Below are 15004 nucleotides of genomic sequence, written 5' to 3'. Positions count from 1 at the left end.
GTTAAGCCTTATTGTTACATTTGGATACCATGGATAAAGACTGATGCTTTTTTAACCCCAACTTTGCTTGAAGGAGCCTGTAGGGAGGAGTCAGCACCTCGTGTAACTGGAAAAGTAGAACCTCGGTATAACAAAGCTATCAGATCTTCTTCATAGGAGGCTTTTCGAAATAATTTGTCACCATTTTGTGCACTCGCTTGAGGTCTAGGATGAGCTGCCTGGCCTCTGTTGGGTTTTGGTTTGTGCTTCAGGCTCTGGTGGAGGCCTTCTTCTATGTTTCTAGTTGGTGCCCACTGCATTTTGGTCTTTGCTGTAGGTTGTGGCCACTCTGGAATTCTGGGTTCATGTGGGTTCATCACCACTGTGTGTTTTGGTGTTGAGTCTGGTGATTTGGGTGGCCTTGGTGGGAGTGGAACCACCATACTGCCAGTTTCTAGTTCCTTATCTGTCCTTGCTTGAGTTTCTGGTATGTGGATCTCATTGTGTTGCATTTTGCCCTCTGTGATAGTAGATAGTTCAACCATCATGGTTGTTGGAGGCGTTGGCATTGGTTGACATTTCAGTTTGCTGCCTCTTTCACCTACCGGATTGTGACAACTGTCAACACTTTCCTACTTATATCCAGTTTTTCCTAATAGCCTCACACATTTTTTCTCTTTTAGTACATGTCATTTGCTTAGTCTGTCATGTACTGTATGCTTTTCCCTGTTGCACTTGCAGGTGAAGATTTGAAAACAGAACTGGTCCATGTGAGGCAAATCATCACGTTCTTTAAAGAAAAATTAAAAATGAAACAAAAATAAAGGCACAGAGATGCAGTTACCATCAAATATGAGTTTATTTTTTTATAAATCATTCTTACAAAATTGGAATTTATTCTATTTAATCTGTGACCTCTATAAAAGTCTTCTCTTAATTACAAGGTAGGAGGGAGGAGAAGGCATCAGGACAGCTGGGCTTGACCAAGTCCTTACAGATCAACAGACACTACTGCTGATTGCTCGCATAATACAGTCAATCACTGATAAATAATCAGAAACAGGAAGTGGTCATGCGTTGTCGCCTTAGCAACAGTGTCCGAACACAACAATGAAAATGGGGCGTCAAAACAAGAGAATGGAAACTGTGACTCATCCAGTGTATGAAGGCAGGGATATGAGTCCTCCGCACATGGTGCTATTGCTGCCCGTCTACTGGAAATAACAAGTCTGGGACAGACAGTGCTCAGCATGTCAGGAACTCGCATGTTGATAAAAAGGCACAAATCAAATCGAGAGCAGACCAGTTTCCAGCGCACACGCCAACCGCCTGGCACGTTTTGGGTAAACCTTCTTCCATCTGTGTTGAAGCTCAAGATGATAACTTGCATAATGTTTCCCTGATCAAATGACGGAGGCATTTTAAGGGGATACGAAGTTTAGTTGCTGTTTCTTTTCCGAGGGCCCCGACTCACATCCATCACACTCTGACTGAGCTCTGGAATTGAAAGACTGTAGATACACTTCCGTTTCTGTTTTGCGAGCTACGACTTGAGCCCCAAGCTGCGACAAAGACAATTTAAACCACTGTGTCACAGCCTCAGACGCATTACTGTAATGCATGAGGGGAAGATGTTGCGGCAGAATGTGAAAATGTTTCCATCTGGTGCAGGAGAGAGAGGGCTGGGGGGCCCCAGCTGCTTATTATTTTCCACGTGTCAGTTGGCGTAGTCTTTATTGGGACTTTACAATTTCACTCCCGCAGAGAGCCAAGATGGAGCGGCCCAATCCAATTCTGGATCACTGGTGTATGCAATCTTTTCCAGGAGTTAAAACTCCACTACGGCGACTCTGGAAATGTTATCTCACTTGGGGAGCTCTGTATTAGAAAGAGTGTGATAGATGCTTCCCCTGGAAAACCGATGCAGAGTGCGACATAATACGAGCTGTATATCGGCATCTGTGTGGATTAATGTGCACAGCGTGTAGAAACTAAACTGAATAAATACCACTTACTCCCCTCAGTGACGCAGGATCGGTCTCAATGTTCTCGCCGCGTCATCTCAAATCGTACACAGTCTTGTTTTTTTTCCTTTTCAAAAAATAAATATGTCTATGTACAGTGCTGAGACCAGGGATTTGAAATAGGTGGTGGGTTGTTTTTTTTAGTGTGTGTGGATTATCTGCAAAGCTGGGGAATGTGGTTGTCTTGAGACGATCAACAACAGTAACTCTGACAATCAGACATAAAAGGCTTGATATGGATTGAAACAATATGATTCTTTTGAAGATGAAATAGAGGCCAGATGCAGACCGTGCGAGGAGCATGAGTTTCCCAGAATCGCAACGTATCGATGTTGTTACACTGACGACGAATCTCCCGGGAAACGAGTTTCAGAGTACAAGCACAAACAGCGATATTCAAAACAGTGACATGATTGGGGCAAAAAAAACGAACAAAAAAACAAAACAACACAAGTTAGTCCTGCTGGGTTTGATATGACTCGCGGAAACAGAGCAGCTCTGCTATAGTAGCATTTGGATATGGCACTTCAAAGCACGTCTGTCCCCTTTGTTGAAACAGCGAAGGCGTTACGATACATTTTACATCGACTCTTTGTCAAGCGAAAATAAAAACAAAGTGTGAAGAAAGAAAAAAAAAATGAATCTAAAGCAGCCACTGAATGTGTGACACTGATGTTGACGATGTCAGTGACAGCTAACTGATTAACACGCTGAGCAGCTTTGGCTGAGACATTATGCTGAATGCCTGTCTGACAGAAAAGGCCACTAAAAGCATGCTGCTTTCATTCAAGTGTCTGCAAACTAAATGTGTGACTGGACCGCCTGTGCTCCCGCCTGCACGCTGCATGCAGACCTAATGACAGCATATAGCAGCTCAGCTATGAGCCAGCCACCTTTATTTTTTCTTCCCCTGACAGCCTGTCTTTAAAAATGATCAATTAAAGGTCAAGATATCTAGTTATTTAAGCATTTTGATCTGGTTGTCCGATACCAATAAGATCATTTAAGGTGCAAAAAAGTGTCAGCCGTAGAAAAGACACCGAGCGTGGCCACCGTCTCTCTCACACACACACTGATGCAGGTAGTGTGTGCCAAGGGGGAAAAAGCTGTCATCCCAAGGATCGCATTAGACAGCAGGTCGTGTTTGCCGGTCACTGTTTTCGCAAACGCTATGCTCCATAATGTTCGGTGTTTCATCAACAGCGTGTCCCCTGGGAATAAAACAGCACTTCAAACGAAATACCTAATTGAAGCCTAAACGTATCTCTGCCTGACAAATGGAGGAGAAAACCTTTTGTCAATTTAATGGCTCCGAGGTCCTTGGATATGTCACGGGGGGGGGGGGGAAATAAAAATAATCAGGGCGCCAGGAGAGACACATAAAAGTGGCGATTACAATATTTCAACACAAGAGCATCTCAAACGGATGTAGGCAATGTGATGTGCAATAAACAACTTTAAAGGCAGACCCTGATGTCAGAATGGCACTGATGCGCTCAGCGTTAAAAATCTGTCCTCTGAAATGATGCTGGTCACCAAAGACCTGCTATGGCCCCCCCCCTCCACAGTAAGGTTGGTGCTCAGAGACCATGCAGGAAGAGGGGTGGGAGGGAGAGAGAAGAGGGGGAGGAGAAAAAAAAAAAGTTTGGGTTAGAATGCAACGTTCTGCTCCATTTCATCCAGAAATGTTCATTTCGCTCATTCCAACGGAGGGAAAATGTACTCCGCTTGGGCTTATGGTTGGATGAGCCAACTTTTCAAGGGTCTGCACACACAACACACACACGGACAAGAGGGAGAGCAGAGAGTCTGAAGGGAGGGAGGGGATAAAAGATGATGAAAGTAAGTGGGGGAAAAAGATGAGAAAAGTACAACTGCTGTGGCGAGTACGAGAGGAAAATGGGACATGAAATGAGATGTTTTCCTAACTTATCTTTGTGATAACACGGGAGCAGATAGACCATTATAAAAGCCAGATCAACTCATAAAGGAACGAGCCAAGGGCAGGAGACGCGGGGTGTTTGTCAACTGCTGAGAATATTAGGAAGTAATGGCTGCTAAAAAAAAAAAAAAAAAGGACAGGTTGGACAATCTTTGTTTTTTAACTTGAGGCAACAAAATATTCATGGGTTTACAAAGCAGGAGTTTGGTAATGAGTCCAGTATTATGTCCTGATCCAGAGTAGGGAAGGTTGCTTGGGATGACAGGTTGGGTTGCCAGGTTTGAGATCACAAACACCTTCCTGTCTTCTACCATCGCCCCGCACGAGTGCCGAAAGAGCAGGAAAGACGATGTCGTCCTCGTCCGTGTCATACAAAAAATATTCTATCCAAGAGTTCTTGTCGTCAGTAGTGCGTGCTGCGTGTTTGCACATGTGTGAAACACAGTACTGTTTGGTAAGCCCGTCAGTTTGTGTACTCTCTTTGCTTTTTTCACACCCAAACGGCCTACGCTCGTTTCCCGTTTATCCCTTTCCTCATCGAGTCTTTCCAGCAGCGGCGCTCTGGTCATTGGCAATGTGCTGAGTGGAAGACAGACCTGTGTCTCTCCCTGTCCATCCCCCTGTACTCTGATGACTCCTAATCTCCACAGAGTCTCTTTCCCCCTGCGTAGGGTCTCCCCCGAGGGGGCGGCGGTCTTGTCAGAGCCTCTCGATGTCCCTGTATTTCTTGCGGAGGATAGAGACCTGGTCCTTAAACAGGACGGGGTCCAGTCTCATCTGGGAATGGACCAGTGGCATGGCGCCAAACCAGCTGGCGAACTTGTTCATGCAGGTCTGCCGCTGGGCGAAGTGGTCTGGGTCAGCCCAGCGAGAAGCCCTTGAAGACTGGAGGGAATGGAGAAGAGGAGGAAAAACAAAAAGAAGAAAAGTTAGAGTTTTCAATAACAGATGCAGATCCTGGGGGAACATGAAAAAACTAATTACAAGTCGACTGTGTTTTGGAACAAAATCCAGTTTTGCAGATCTTTATAAAATATCAGTGGTAACGTCTTAAAAGAGCCTCAGATGCTTTTCCTTAGTTTCTGTCATATGTATCCTGTTACAGCAGTGAATAATTATATTAAACATGGCCACATTTTCAAATAATGAGCTCAGAATACGTTCAGGTAATCCCTGTGAGCCAAAAGCATAGACGTCAAACTCCTCTAAATCCTATAAATGTGGAATATTTTAACTGTAAATCATTCCAAGCAAAGACGAAAAGTATGGAAATGACCGCAGTAGGACCCCTTTAAAACAATATTTTGCAAGTGTGCAAGAGTTTATGAGACCAAATCTATGATGTATGAGTGAGGCAGAGAAAGAAGGAACTACTTTACTTTTTCATTTTGCCACAGTTCATGTCATATGCATGAGCATGACCGAGGAGGGCTGCATTTCTCTTATGTCTGCATTATTCCATTATAGCAAGCATGGCGAATAAAGCCGGGATTATAATCTCATGTGGACATGCACATGTTATATTTATACTATGCAGCGCTTGAAATGATCGGAGCCTTGAATTCCTCTTCTTAATGGTTGGCTGTAGCTCAGGAGGGAGAGCAGGTCATTGCTAATCGGGAAGTTTGTAGTGTAATCCCTGGCTGCTCCAGTCTGCTTCCCAAAGTGTCCTTGGGAAAGCCACTGAGTGTGAATGTTAGATTCACACTCAGTAGAAAAAAAGTGAATGTGTGTCAACGGATGAATGAAACATGTTTTATAAAAGGGCTTCAAGTGCTCCAGCAGAGTAGGAAAGCACAATACGTGAACCGGTCCATTTAGTAATGACACATTTTTTGTCACCGGTATCCAGGCGGACTCCTGTATTTTTACATAAACCCTCCTGATAATAACAGGAAATAACAATAATACATAATAATAAAATGAATTGCATTTATATAGCGCTTTTCGAGACCCTCAAAGCACTTTACAATTCAACTATTCATTCACTCTCACATTCACACACTGGTGGAGGCAAGCTGACAGAAGCGAGGCTGCCATATCGTGCCATCGGCCCCTCTGGCCATCAGTAGGCGGTAGGTGAAGTGTCTTGCCCAAGGACACAACGACTAAGACAGACAGAGCTGGGGATCAAACCGGCAACCTTCCGGTTACAAGATGAGCTTCCCACCCAAATTTTTTGATTGACCGCTAAAAGAGTAAAAAGCTAACTGGGGTAGCCGTGGCTCAGGAAGTAGCGTGGTTGGCCACCAGTCGGAAGGTTGGCGGGTCAGATCCTCATTTGCTGGGGTTTGAATATGTGAAGGTTAAAAGTGTGTTGAGTGCTCCAAAAGAGTAGAAAGGCACCAAGTATCTGTCCATAACTGACTAAATACTCCAATACTGAAACTCTTATGTTATGCTAGTTTCAATCCACTTTTCAGTCAGCGTATTCGGACCACGATCATTAACAAGCAGGGATTTTAGACGTATACTAAACAAAAAGAAGCTCTTTGACTCAATCATGGTCAAACTTTCATCGTAGTAACAAGAGAAAGCCATCACTGAACGATGGCTGATGTCAACTTCTCTCAATAAATCGTCAGCTCCGCCATATTTAACAGGCCGGAGCCCGATGAGAAAGCGTGACGCAAGGCTTCGGGACCGACACGACTCCTTTCCCTGCTTTTGTGTGTGTGCCGTTATGACTTGCCCTGTTTTTTTTTTCTTTGTTTTTTTCCGTGGCCCATACCAGAGGATTTTTAAAGAGAATAATTCATGCTGTTCATAAAGCAGCACGGCTTCGCTCCAGCTGAAAGGCCATGACACACTCATGAAGGGAAGAAAACAACACTGGCTTCAGCATGAATCACGGCTCATGAAAAGAAGGACAAATTCAAAGAGGTCCGTATAATAAGGCTGCTCTGTATCCAGCATTGTAAATTGTTACGGGCTCAGTCACATCCAGTAATGAGATGCAAACCAGTTTTCTCGACCGGCCGTTATCCTCTTCTTTTTAAAAGAACCCCAACGCTAATAAGCTCTCCAAGTGCAACAAAGAGATGGATCTAAGCATTATAAGTATTCATACTTCCACATGCGGTGTGGTGTAGTGGTCACAGCTGCTGCCCTCTTACCTGTCCCATCATGGTCTCCTTGTACTGTTTCTTCTGTGTGACCTTGATGGGCGGCAGCTTGGTGACAGCAGAGACCAGGAAGTTCATCAGGATGTCCTCACAGTTGGCTAACTGGTCCACCATGCTCTTCAGGCTGGTGGGCAAGTAGTTGGTGTACAGGAAGTGATAATACCTGAGAGGACAGGAAGAAGAGTATTTAGAGGCTCCCAGATTGAAACCAGTGGCACTTAAATCCTTAATAGTCTTAATTCTACTGAAGCTCTTATTTTGAAAGTAATGCTTTAAAAACTTCTAAATAAACAGTGTTAGAGCTTCAAAGGTTTAAAGCCGGTTGTGCTGACAGCTTAAATTAAATATAAAAAGTGAATATTTCACATTAAAGGCCACACCATCGCTGTTAAAGCTCTTGGATGGATTGAACGAGTGACTTATTGAAAGTGATTAAGCGTTCGGCTGCGGTGATTGGCTGACTTAAGCTTAATGGACTGCTCCCATCACAGCTGAGTGAAGCCATATTGAAGCTGACAGGACTGTAGTCGAACTAAACGCGGGAACTATCGAGGGCTGCGCGGCAGACAAATTGACATTTTTTGGGGATAAAACATACTCCGTGTCAAAACACTGATTTCCCGAGGCTGTGCCACACTGAACATCACATCTACTTTCATAATCTACAGATCACCGCATCAAAGCGCCGCATCAAAAGAAAGACAACCGAACACTGGAGAGCAGAGCGGAGCAACAGCGAGCCTCGTGTAACGGAAGGAGAACGGAGCAGGAGTGAGGAGAATCAAAGGACATGGAGGTAAACAGCTGCTTGAGAAGGGAGGCTTTAGTTTAACAGCCTGAAGTGCACCTGTGATAGATGGCAGCCCCAGTCAGGACCATCGAATAGTCGTTGGTCCATTTGGAGGTGTAGCCCCAGCGCTCCTTGTTGCTGTCCCAGAAGTGGCTGCGGGCGGGGTAACCGACGATTCGCTCTGGAAAACTCTGCCAGACAGTGAAGGCAAAGTCCACCTAGACAGAGATTAAAACATTTAAAAAATCAGAACATTAATCATTTCTAATAACAAACTCTAATTTAGTACCCTCTGGACACCTTTGTGGCAAAAATGTACACATTTTTTTCTTATTTTTAATCAACTTCAGCTGATCAAAATGAAAAGCTACTGTTCAGCACTTTTCATATACAATAACCCTTACTATGAAACTGTGCAAAAAAAAGCACGACAGCCTGGTACTGTAAAAAGCTGCTTTTGCTTTGGTATTTTTGGGGGAGAGAAGGATAAATAAGGGGGAATTTTCACAGCTCAGCAGATGTTTTCCAGCTACTCGGGATGCACCGATCCAATGTCTGGATCAGATTGTAATCCAGTTCCAAGGGTCAATCTCTTCAGTCTTGTTCTTTGTTGTTCTACATCTTCTAGATCATTAGTGGAGTAAAGCAAATCCAGCATGGACGCCAAGGAGGTCGACGTCAAGGTCACACCAAATCAGTAAAAACTTTATGGATCTTGACCTCAATTGCTAGCGCCCAAGGTCAAAGTTGACCCTAAATCTTTTAACTTATGTTGGTCCAGTTTCTTGTTATTTACCAATAAATAGCAAATCAGTCAATTTGTATTCTTGGATATCAGCAAAACAATATTTCAATGGCGTCAGAACGGTCCTCTATCAGTAAAAAAAGGTTGGATAAGTGCATCAAAATTATTCACACCATTAACGTCATTATAAACCCTTGTTGGAATGAGCTGTGTTAAATATTTTCTTACAAAAGACAAATAAAGTGAAGTTGTTGTTTTCATTAATCAAAGGTGTAAAAAATGTATCTATTTACGGTGTGTTGTGTGAGGGAAAAAAAGATAAAGAGGAAATGAAAGACTACAATGAAACCCAACAAAGGAACAACACGTTCAAAACGCACTCGAGTGAAAATACAACTGAGGCAAAGCCTCATGAAACACAAAGCAGTCTTTCCTAAGCAGCTGCTTGTAGCAAACGACTGCAGCGACGATCAAAGCGCTCAATCAAATAATTAGACAAAAACATCAGAAAGGTCTCAGCGGCTCCTCAAACAGCCTGCTCTGCATTACACCGCACATCACTATACTACGCTGTGAGGCTGCTTATGTTGTTGAATATTAAAAAAGAAGAGAAAAAATTTAAAATCCACCATAAAACAGTATCTATCTGCTCTTCCTGCCAAAATTTGTACATATGAAAAAGCCCTGAAGGAAAATAATGACTTTCTTCTGCTCCTGCCTGCAGTTCAAAATAAAAGAGATGGAAGCTGAATGATGTTACAATCACAAGGAAAATATTTCACAGACTTTCATAATTCTGCCTACTTTCCGACTGAACCGGGAGTCATATTCAAAGGAGTGAGTATCATTGTTAAAGACAGCTCTCGTCGTCGCCATCTTCACTTAAGGGTGGAGAGAGTCGGATAAAAATGAGAAAACAAAGACGCCGGGGCCAGAAACTGCACTTTGAATCATTTGTTTAAAAGAAGGAGTGGGTGGATGGGGAGATTACCGGTTTTACCCTTCATTTTTTCCCCCCCTTTTCTCAAGTTTCCTGGCATCGACATTCCCTGAGCTCAGAAACTTTGAGAAGTGTTTGCTCTCGTGATCCAACCGTCTTCCTGGGAGTAACGCAGGTCGATTCAGTTGTCGGGGATGGATTTTCCCTTCTGTCTTGCCATCTTGATCTGCCACATAAACTCATTTCTTTCTGCTATGTTCTGGCTTCCCATGATGCCGCGCCAAAACGTATCCCCAGGAAAAGAAAAAAAGAAAAACAGGAACAGCCCCGCCAGCATGTGGAACAAAAATGCCCATAACAGTGCTGCCGTCGAATAGGGGATAGGAGAGGTAGAGCCAAAAACAGGAGGTGGGCGATAGGAAGAAAAGGAGAGGGAAGGAAAAAGAGGCAGAAAAGCGCACGAGAAGAGAGAAAAGCAAGCAAGGCCTCGGGAATGAAAGTTAGACTTTAAAAGATTAAAGAACCAGGCCACAAATTTTGGGGGGCCAACTTGAAAGCAGCAGGGACAAACAGAAAGAAGCTAAAAGCTAAAAAAAGGAAATGCAATAAGGGAGTGTCGAACTTTACAACTCAAGTGGAGGAGACGGCGATACAAAGGAGAGTCGCTGTGTTTATTAGAGGATACCTCAGTGGTGGACAAAACTGTGTCTTCATCCAGGCTGAGGACAGCGTCGGTCACAATGATCTCGTAGGGCAAAAAGCGGCTGCTCATCACCTGCAGGGGGAGACACAGAGCACAGAGGGTTAAAAATCATTGGAGTGACATAAGCTGGGATCCCATCTTCAAACTACACTAATAGCAAATCTAGATCCGAGCACAGCGGGAAATAATAAAGTAAACCTCTCTGACATTCATGCTCTTATTAAACAGCACTCGTGCAGACAAGAGTTTTAATCAAACTTGACTGAACAAGACGTTTTCAATTTTGAGATAATGCATTTCAGGGAATTGTTGCACTTTAAAGACAAAATCACGTGAGCTGGTTTCTGCTGCTTTTTTGGCGCTGATGGTACGAGAAAACTTAAACACGGCATAACCGAGCTGTCTTTTTTTCCCTTGCCAGGCAAACTGCAGCTTTAGGGTCACCTCCCAGGATCAAAACTTTCATTTACAAACGGAGAACCGCCTGCACAGTCTGTAAACCTGCTGTAACTGGTTTTCTTTGGCACTTTGGGGAAGCAATTTTCATAAACAATGAGATAATATCCCCCTTTTTACATCGGTATGACAACCCCCCTTTTATGTTGGTGTGTTACAGCGTTTAGCTGGAATTGTGTTTCCGTCTGCCTGATCAAAGCGAGTTCACTGTTCACTCTCCTTTTAGCTGTTTGTTAGATTTATATCAACTCCTGGCAGAAATGTGTCTCTCTTTAGCTCCTACATGCTCCGTTATTCACCGACTAACAGACAGACAATTTGCATTTTTGTCCGTTTTATCTCGCTGAAAATGGCTGCAGTGAGAGTGTCGAGACTGAATTAAAATTGTTAAATCAAGGCAAGAGTCTCCCCCCCCCGAAAATTGAGCTGAAAGATGCTAAGGAGTGCTCAGTGGAGCTGAGAACAAAACATAAACGGAGAGCTTAAAACAAGAGACACATTTTAGAATAACAACTCCGTTTGCTCCTGAAGTCTACCACGTTCATTTTTAACAATTCCTCATAATTTCATGAGATTCAGAGTAGACAACAAACAGCTGCTTATTTACACACAGAGCGTACAGGTGGAGGTGTATTCCTGCCCACCCGATCAATACACGTTCACTATTCATTCTCTGTTTAGTTGATTGTTAGATTACTCCCGGCAGATGCTGCTTTGTTGTTTCACCAGCTAGCTGCTTACTGACAGATAAAGCTGGCAGCTATTTGCTTGGTTTGTGCTACCAACCTCAGTAACAAGCATCAGACTAAAGTTGATGATTAGAGGTTTTACTGTAGCAGAAAATGGCTTCAAAGTGAGACTGCACATGTTGACACTAAAGTAAAACAGTAAAATTGAGGCTAGTAACTCCCAAATCTGCTGAAAGTTGCTAAAAAGCTGAAAGTAGAGCTCATGAAAATTACATGCAAGTAGTTATTATTCTAAAAATAGCACTTATAGCTGCTGTATAGCTCAGTCACAATACAGTAAAAACAGGATGGCAACCTCCTTGGGACTAGAAAAAACACCTAAATAAATAAATTGGTGCTTGCCTGATGATTGCTTTAAACTTTCTTGCTTTTGCAACTGTGTTTGCAACATCCTCTAGCTGACCACGTTTGATTGCAAGGCCACTGCACAGGTCACCTGGTGGGAAACTTGTCTGATGGCAAATAACTGCCAACACGTTGCACTCAAACAGAATCAGTCTGTGCTGATGTTAAAGCAACGATGTATCTGTTTGCAATAGGGGACTGAACTGGTTGCCAACTGGTTGGATTCTGGTTATATTCTTACATGCAATTAAGGCTGCTGAGGGCTTATGTCATTATGGAGTTAACTTGATATCCTGCAGCATCTACGTCACTATTTGTGGAGGAATTTCTGAAGTGCTGTTGCAAATCTCGTGGGTTCTGGCTGGAGTCTGAGAGGAAGTAATAAATGTGAATTTCTTGCATGTAGATGGAAAAAGATTTACAATTGCTGCCGATTTATCCCAGATATATCACAGTTAAGTTAATCACCTAACTACCACAAACAGATTGCATTTAATTGCCAACTTTACCTCATTCAAATGCAAATGGACAGCAAACCAAGAGCAGACTAAGTCCGTCTTACTGCCATGTGATCATCATCAAGTCAGCAAGTGATCACATCTTTGAAGTCAACTACTTCCAGGGCAACAACATCCCAAGTTTATCACAAACAGTCGCAATCATTTTGCTCGTGGTGCAACCTCCAGTCATAGTCACTGCAGACGAGCCCAACCGCTCTGAATCGCTACCCACGGCTCACTAGACCCCAGTGCTAAATGCAGAGTTTCACCTTGAGATAAATCTTGGAATAAAAATTCCTTTTTGCTCTCAATATCTGCCACATGCATTTTTAATGATCCCTCACAAATTCATGAGATTCAGAGGAGACAACAAGCCATGACATCAACAAATAGCGGTGCACAGCGAATGAGAGAAAAGCCAATATCCTACGCTTTACTGCAGGCTGCACCCTGTCGATTGCTACAGAGATAGAGTGCTGATACTAGTTTCCATTACTGCTGCAGGGTCAACTCGCTCTTTTAAATCAATAAAAACACACAAATGTAGTCAGACACCTAGTGTGAGTCATGTGTCTTACATGTGGCCCAAATTTACTTTATCTCAGCCGCTGTTGAAAACACAATATGTATATTTAACAGTGGATGAAACCCAACTGTATAATGCATGACGGTCCTTGAATATTTACTGGAGGCAGAGAGAGTGTTCGTGGATGGGGGTTTGGTGGGTGGATGGAAAGATCAACATCTTGAGGATATTTAGACTTGTTTGGTCTTTGGCTGTGATGAAAGGCATTCGGATGAGAAAACAGCGGTTTCTCGGTGACAAAGAGCGTGCGTGTCGTAATCTGGATGTGCGCTCGAAGTCAAACCGCCTCCCACGCAATTAGAAAACTGCAGAGAAACGCACAGCTTCAATGCGCGCGGACATATCGAGATACACGTCCCATATATGTAAACACTCTCACGCACCGTTGTTTAGTTATTCAGCACGGCTCTGAAGGTCAGGCCTCTCTGAGGATTCTTGTTCTTTTAAAGCACCGCCTGCACAGAAAAGCCATTACATTTACATTTAAGAGTGGTCAAAGCTGACCTCGTTTCCCTGTAAACACCTGCCATTGTCTGCCTGCCGAGCGTCACTGCTGACCTCACTCTCAACAGGTCTTTATCACTTCTGCAGGCGAAGGGCACCAAAAACAAATAAATAAAACAACCAAACCGCTCCCAAAAATTCTGGTTTTGCAGTCGAGCTGCGGAAAGCCTCTTATCTACTGTAGTGCTCCAGCTCCTGATAACTTTTATTGTACAAGCAAAAGGAAAGACACGAGTTCCTCAAACACTTAAATCAGAACTGATTTGCACAGCGTGCAGACTTCACTTGTCTGCCAGGTCCTTTAGATAACAGGAGGAAAACACGTGGCCAGTTTTACTGGATGACTCAAGGGACTTTTTGAAAATCTTTAAATTCAGCTGATTATTAGGTGAAACACAAACGTTTTAATACAAGAAGGAAAACACTTGATCTCAAATTAAAAAGCCTAAAGGAGTATAAAATAAGATTTCAGTCCTTTATGTGCAAATATATGTAAATTAAAAATTGTTTTACTATGTAAATGTTCATATTATTTAAGTTAAGTCCAATATCTGTTTTCATTTTTAGCAGAATAAAAAAAAAAGTGAAGACCTGATATATGCTCTTTATTTGAATTTGTTTTAAATATATATGCTAAGACATGCAGGTGTGCTGTAATGAAAAGATTACAAGTCTGTGGTTGAACTCTTGATGTCTTGACTTAAACTTTATGAGTTAATTTTTATGAGTGTAGAGAAAAATAATGTTAATGACCCCATTTTCAGGCTAAGGGGAATCTAAATTGTTAACAAACTGCTCTAAAACCGCAGACACAGGCAGATGTAGCATCTGGTTATGACAGGTGGAATACCTTAAACCTGCTTATTATATGCAGACAGGAAAGCAGAGTGTGTGGGAAGGACATGCAGGAAATGCTCAGAGCCTGTTGCATATGGGCCGCCTGCTAAACCAGGTGAGCTAGAGCAACGCCCTTCCTGGTGCGTTTAGGGTCTTTTGTCAGTCGTGGTCCCTTTTACAGTCAAAGACAATGAGCAAAGTTTCTTCTGATGTACTTCTTTGGGATTCAGGAGTTGCTACCCTGTGAGCTTGCAGGAAAATCAACCCCTTGCTAAATTTCATAACAATAAGATGAAGCCAATATTACCTTGAACCAGAAACAGCCCAGGAACCAAAGCACATCATCTGTCAAGCACGGTGGAGGTAGTGTTATGGCATAGACGTGTATGGCTGCCAGTGGAACTGGGCCACTTTATTGATAATGTGACTGCTGATAGAAGCAGCGGGATGAACTGAGCTATACTCTCTGCTCAGCTTCAGCCGAACACTGCAGAACTGAGCAGACAACGCTTCACACTGCAAATGGATCACAACCCAAAGCAAACTCCAAAAGCAACCCAAGAGTTTCTCAAGGCAAAGATATTCTTTGCTTTTTAAGTCATTTGACCTCAGAGCATGTTTTTCAGTTATTAAACACCAAACTGGAGGCAGAGATACCCAAAACACGCAGCAACTGAAGGTGGCTGCAGTAGAGGCCTGGCAGAACATCTCATGGGAATAAACACAGCATTTGTGTTTATTCCTATGGGAATGCGAACTGAGATTCTTTAAATTCTTAT

The 15004-nt window shown here is 43.0% G+C and overlaps 1 protein-coding gene across 1 annotated transcript in view; it reads right to left on the bottom strand.

Moving 5' to 3' along the window:
- Window positions 1-819: 819 nt before the first annotated feature.
- ext1b (exostosin glycosyltransferase 1b) overlaps window positions 820-15004 on the bottom strand; it is a 129297-nt gene continuing 115112 nt past the window's right edge. Inside the window, exons 8-11 of the mRNA XM_085262930.1 lie at window positions 10231-10320; window positions 7918-8078; window positions 7062-7233; window positions 820-4830 (exon numbers count right to left, since the gene is read on the bottom strand). Coding sequence (XP_085119056.1) covers window positions 4645-4830; window positions 7062-7233; window positions 7918-8078; window positions 10231-10320 — 609 coding nt within the window. The 3' untranslated portion in view covers window positions 820-4644. The remainder of the gene's footprint in view (window positions 4831-7061; window positions 7234-7917; window positions 8079-10230; window positions 10321-15004) is intronic.

This window comes from Mchenga conophoros, linkage group LG22 (assembly GCF_057382185.1).
Source record: "Mchenga conophoros isolate Kocher_MC1m ecotype Shallow Benthic linkage group LG22, M_conophoros_male_GT1.1, whole genome shotgun sequence".
NCBI lineage: Eukaryota > Metazoa > Chordata > Actinopteri > Cichliformes > Cichlidae > Mchenga > Mchenga conophoros.
Note: the sequence above shows the minus strand (reverse complement) of the source record. Positions and strands in the feature narration are given on the sequence as shown.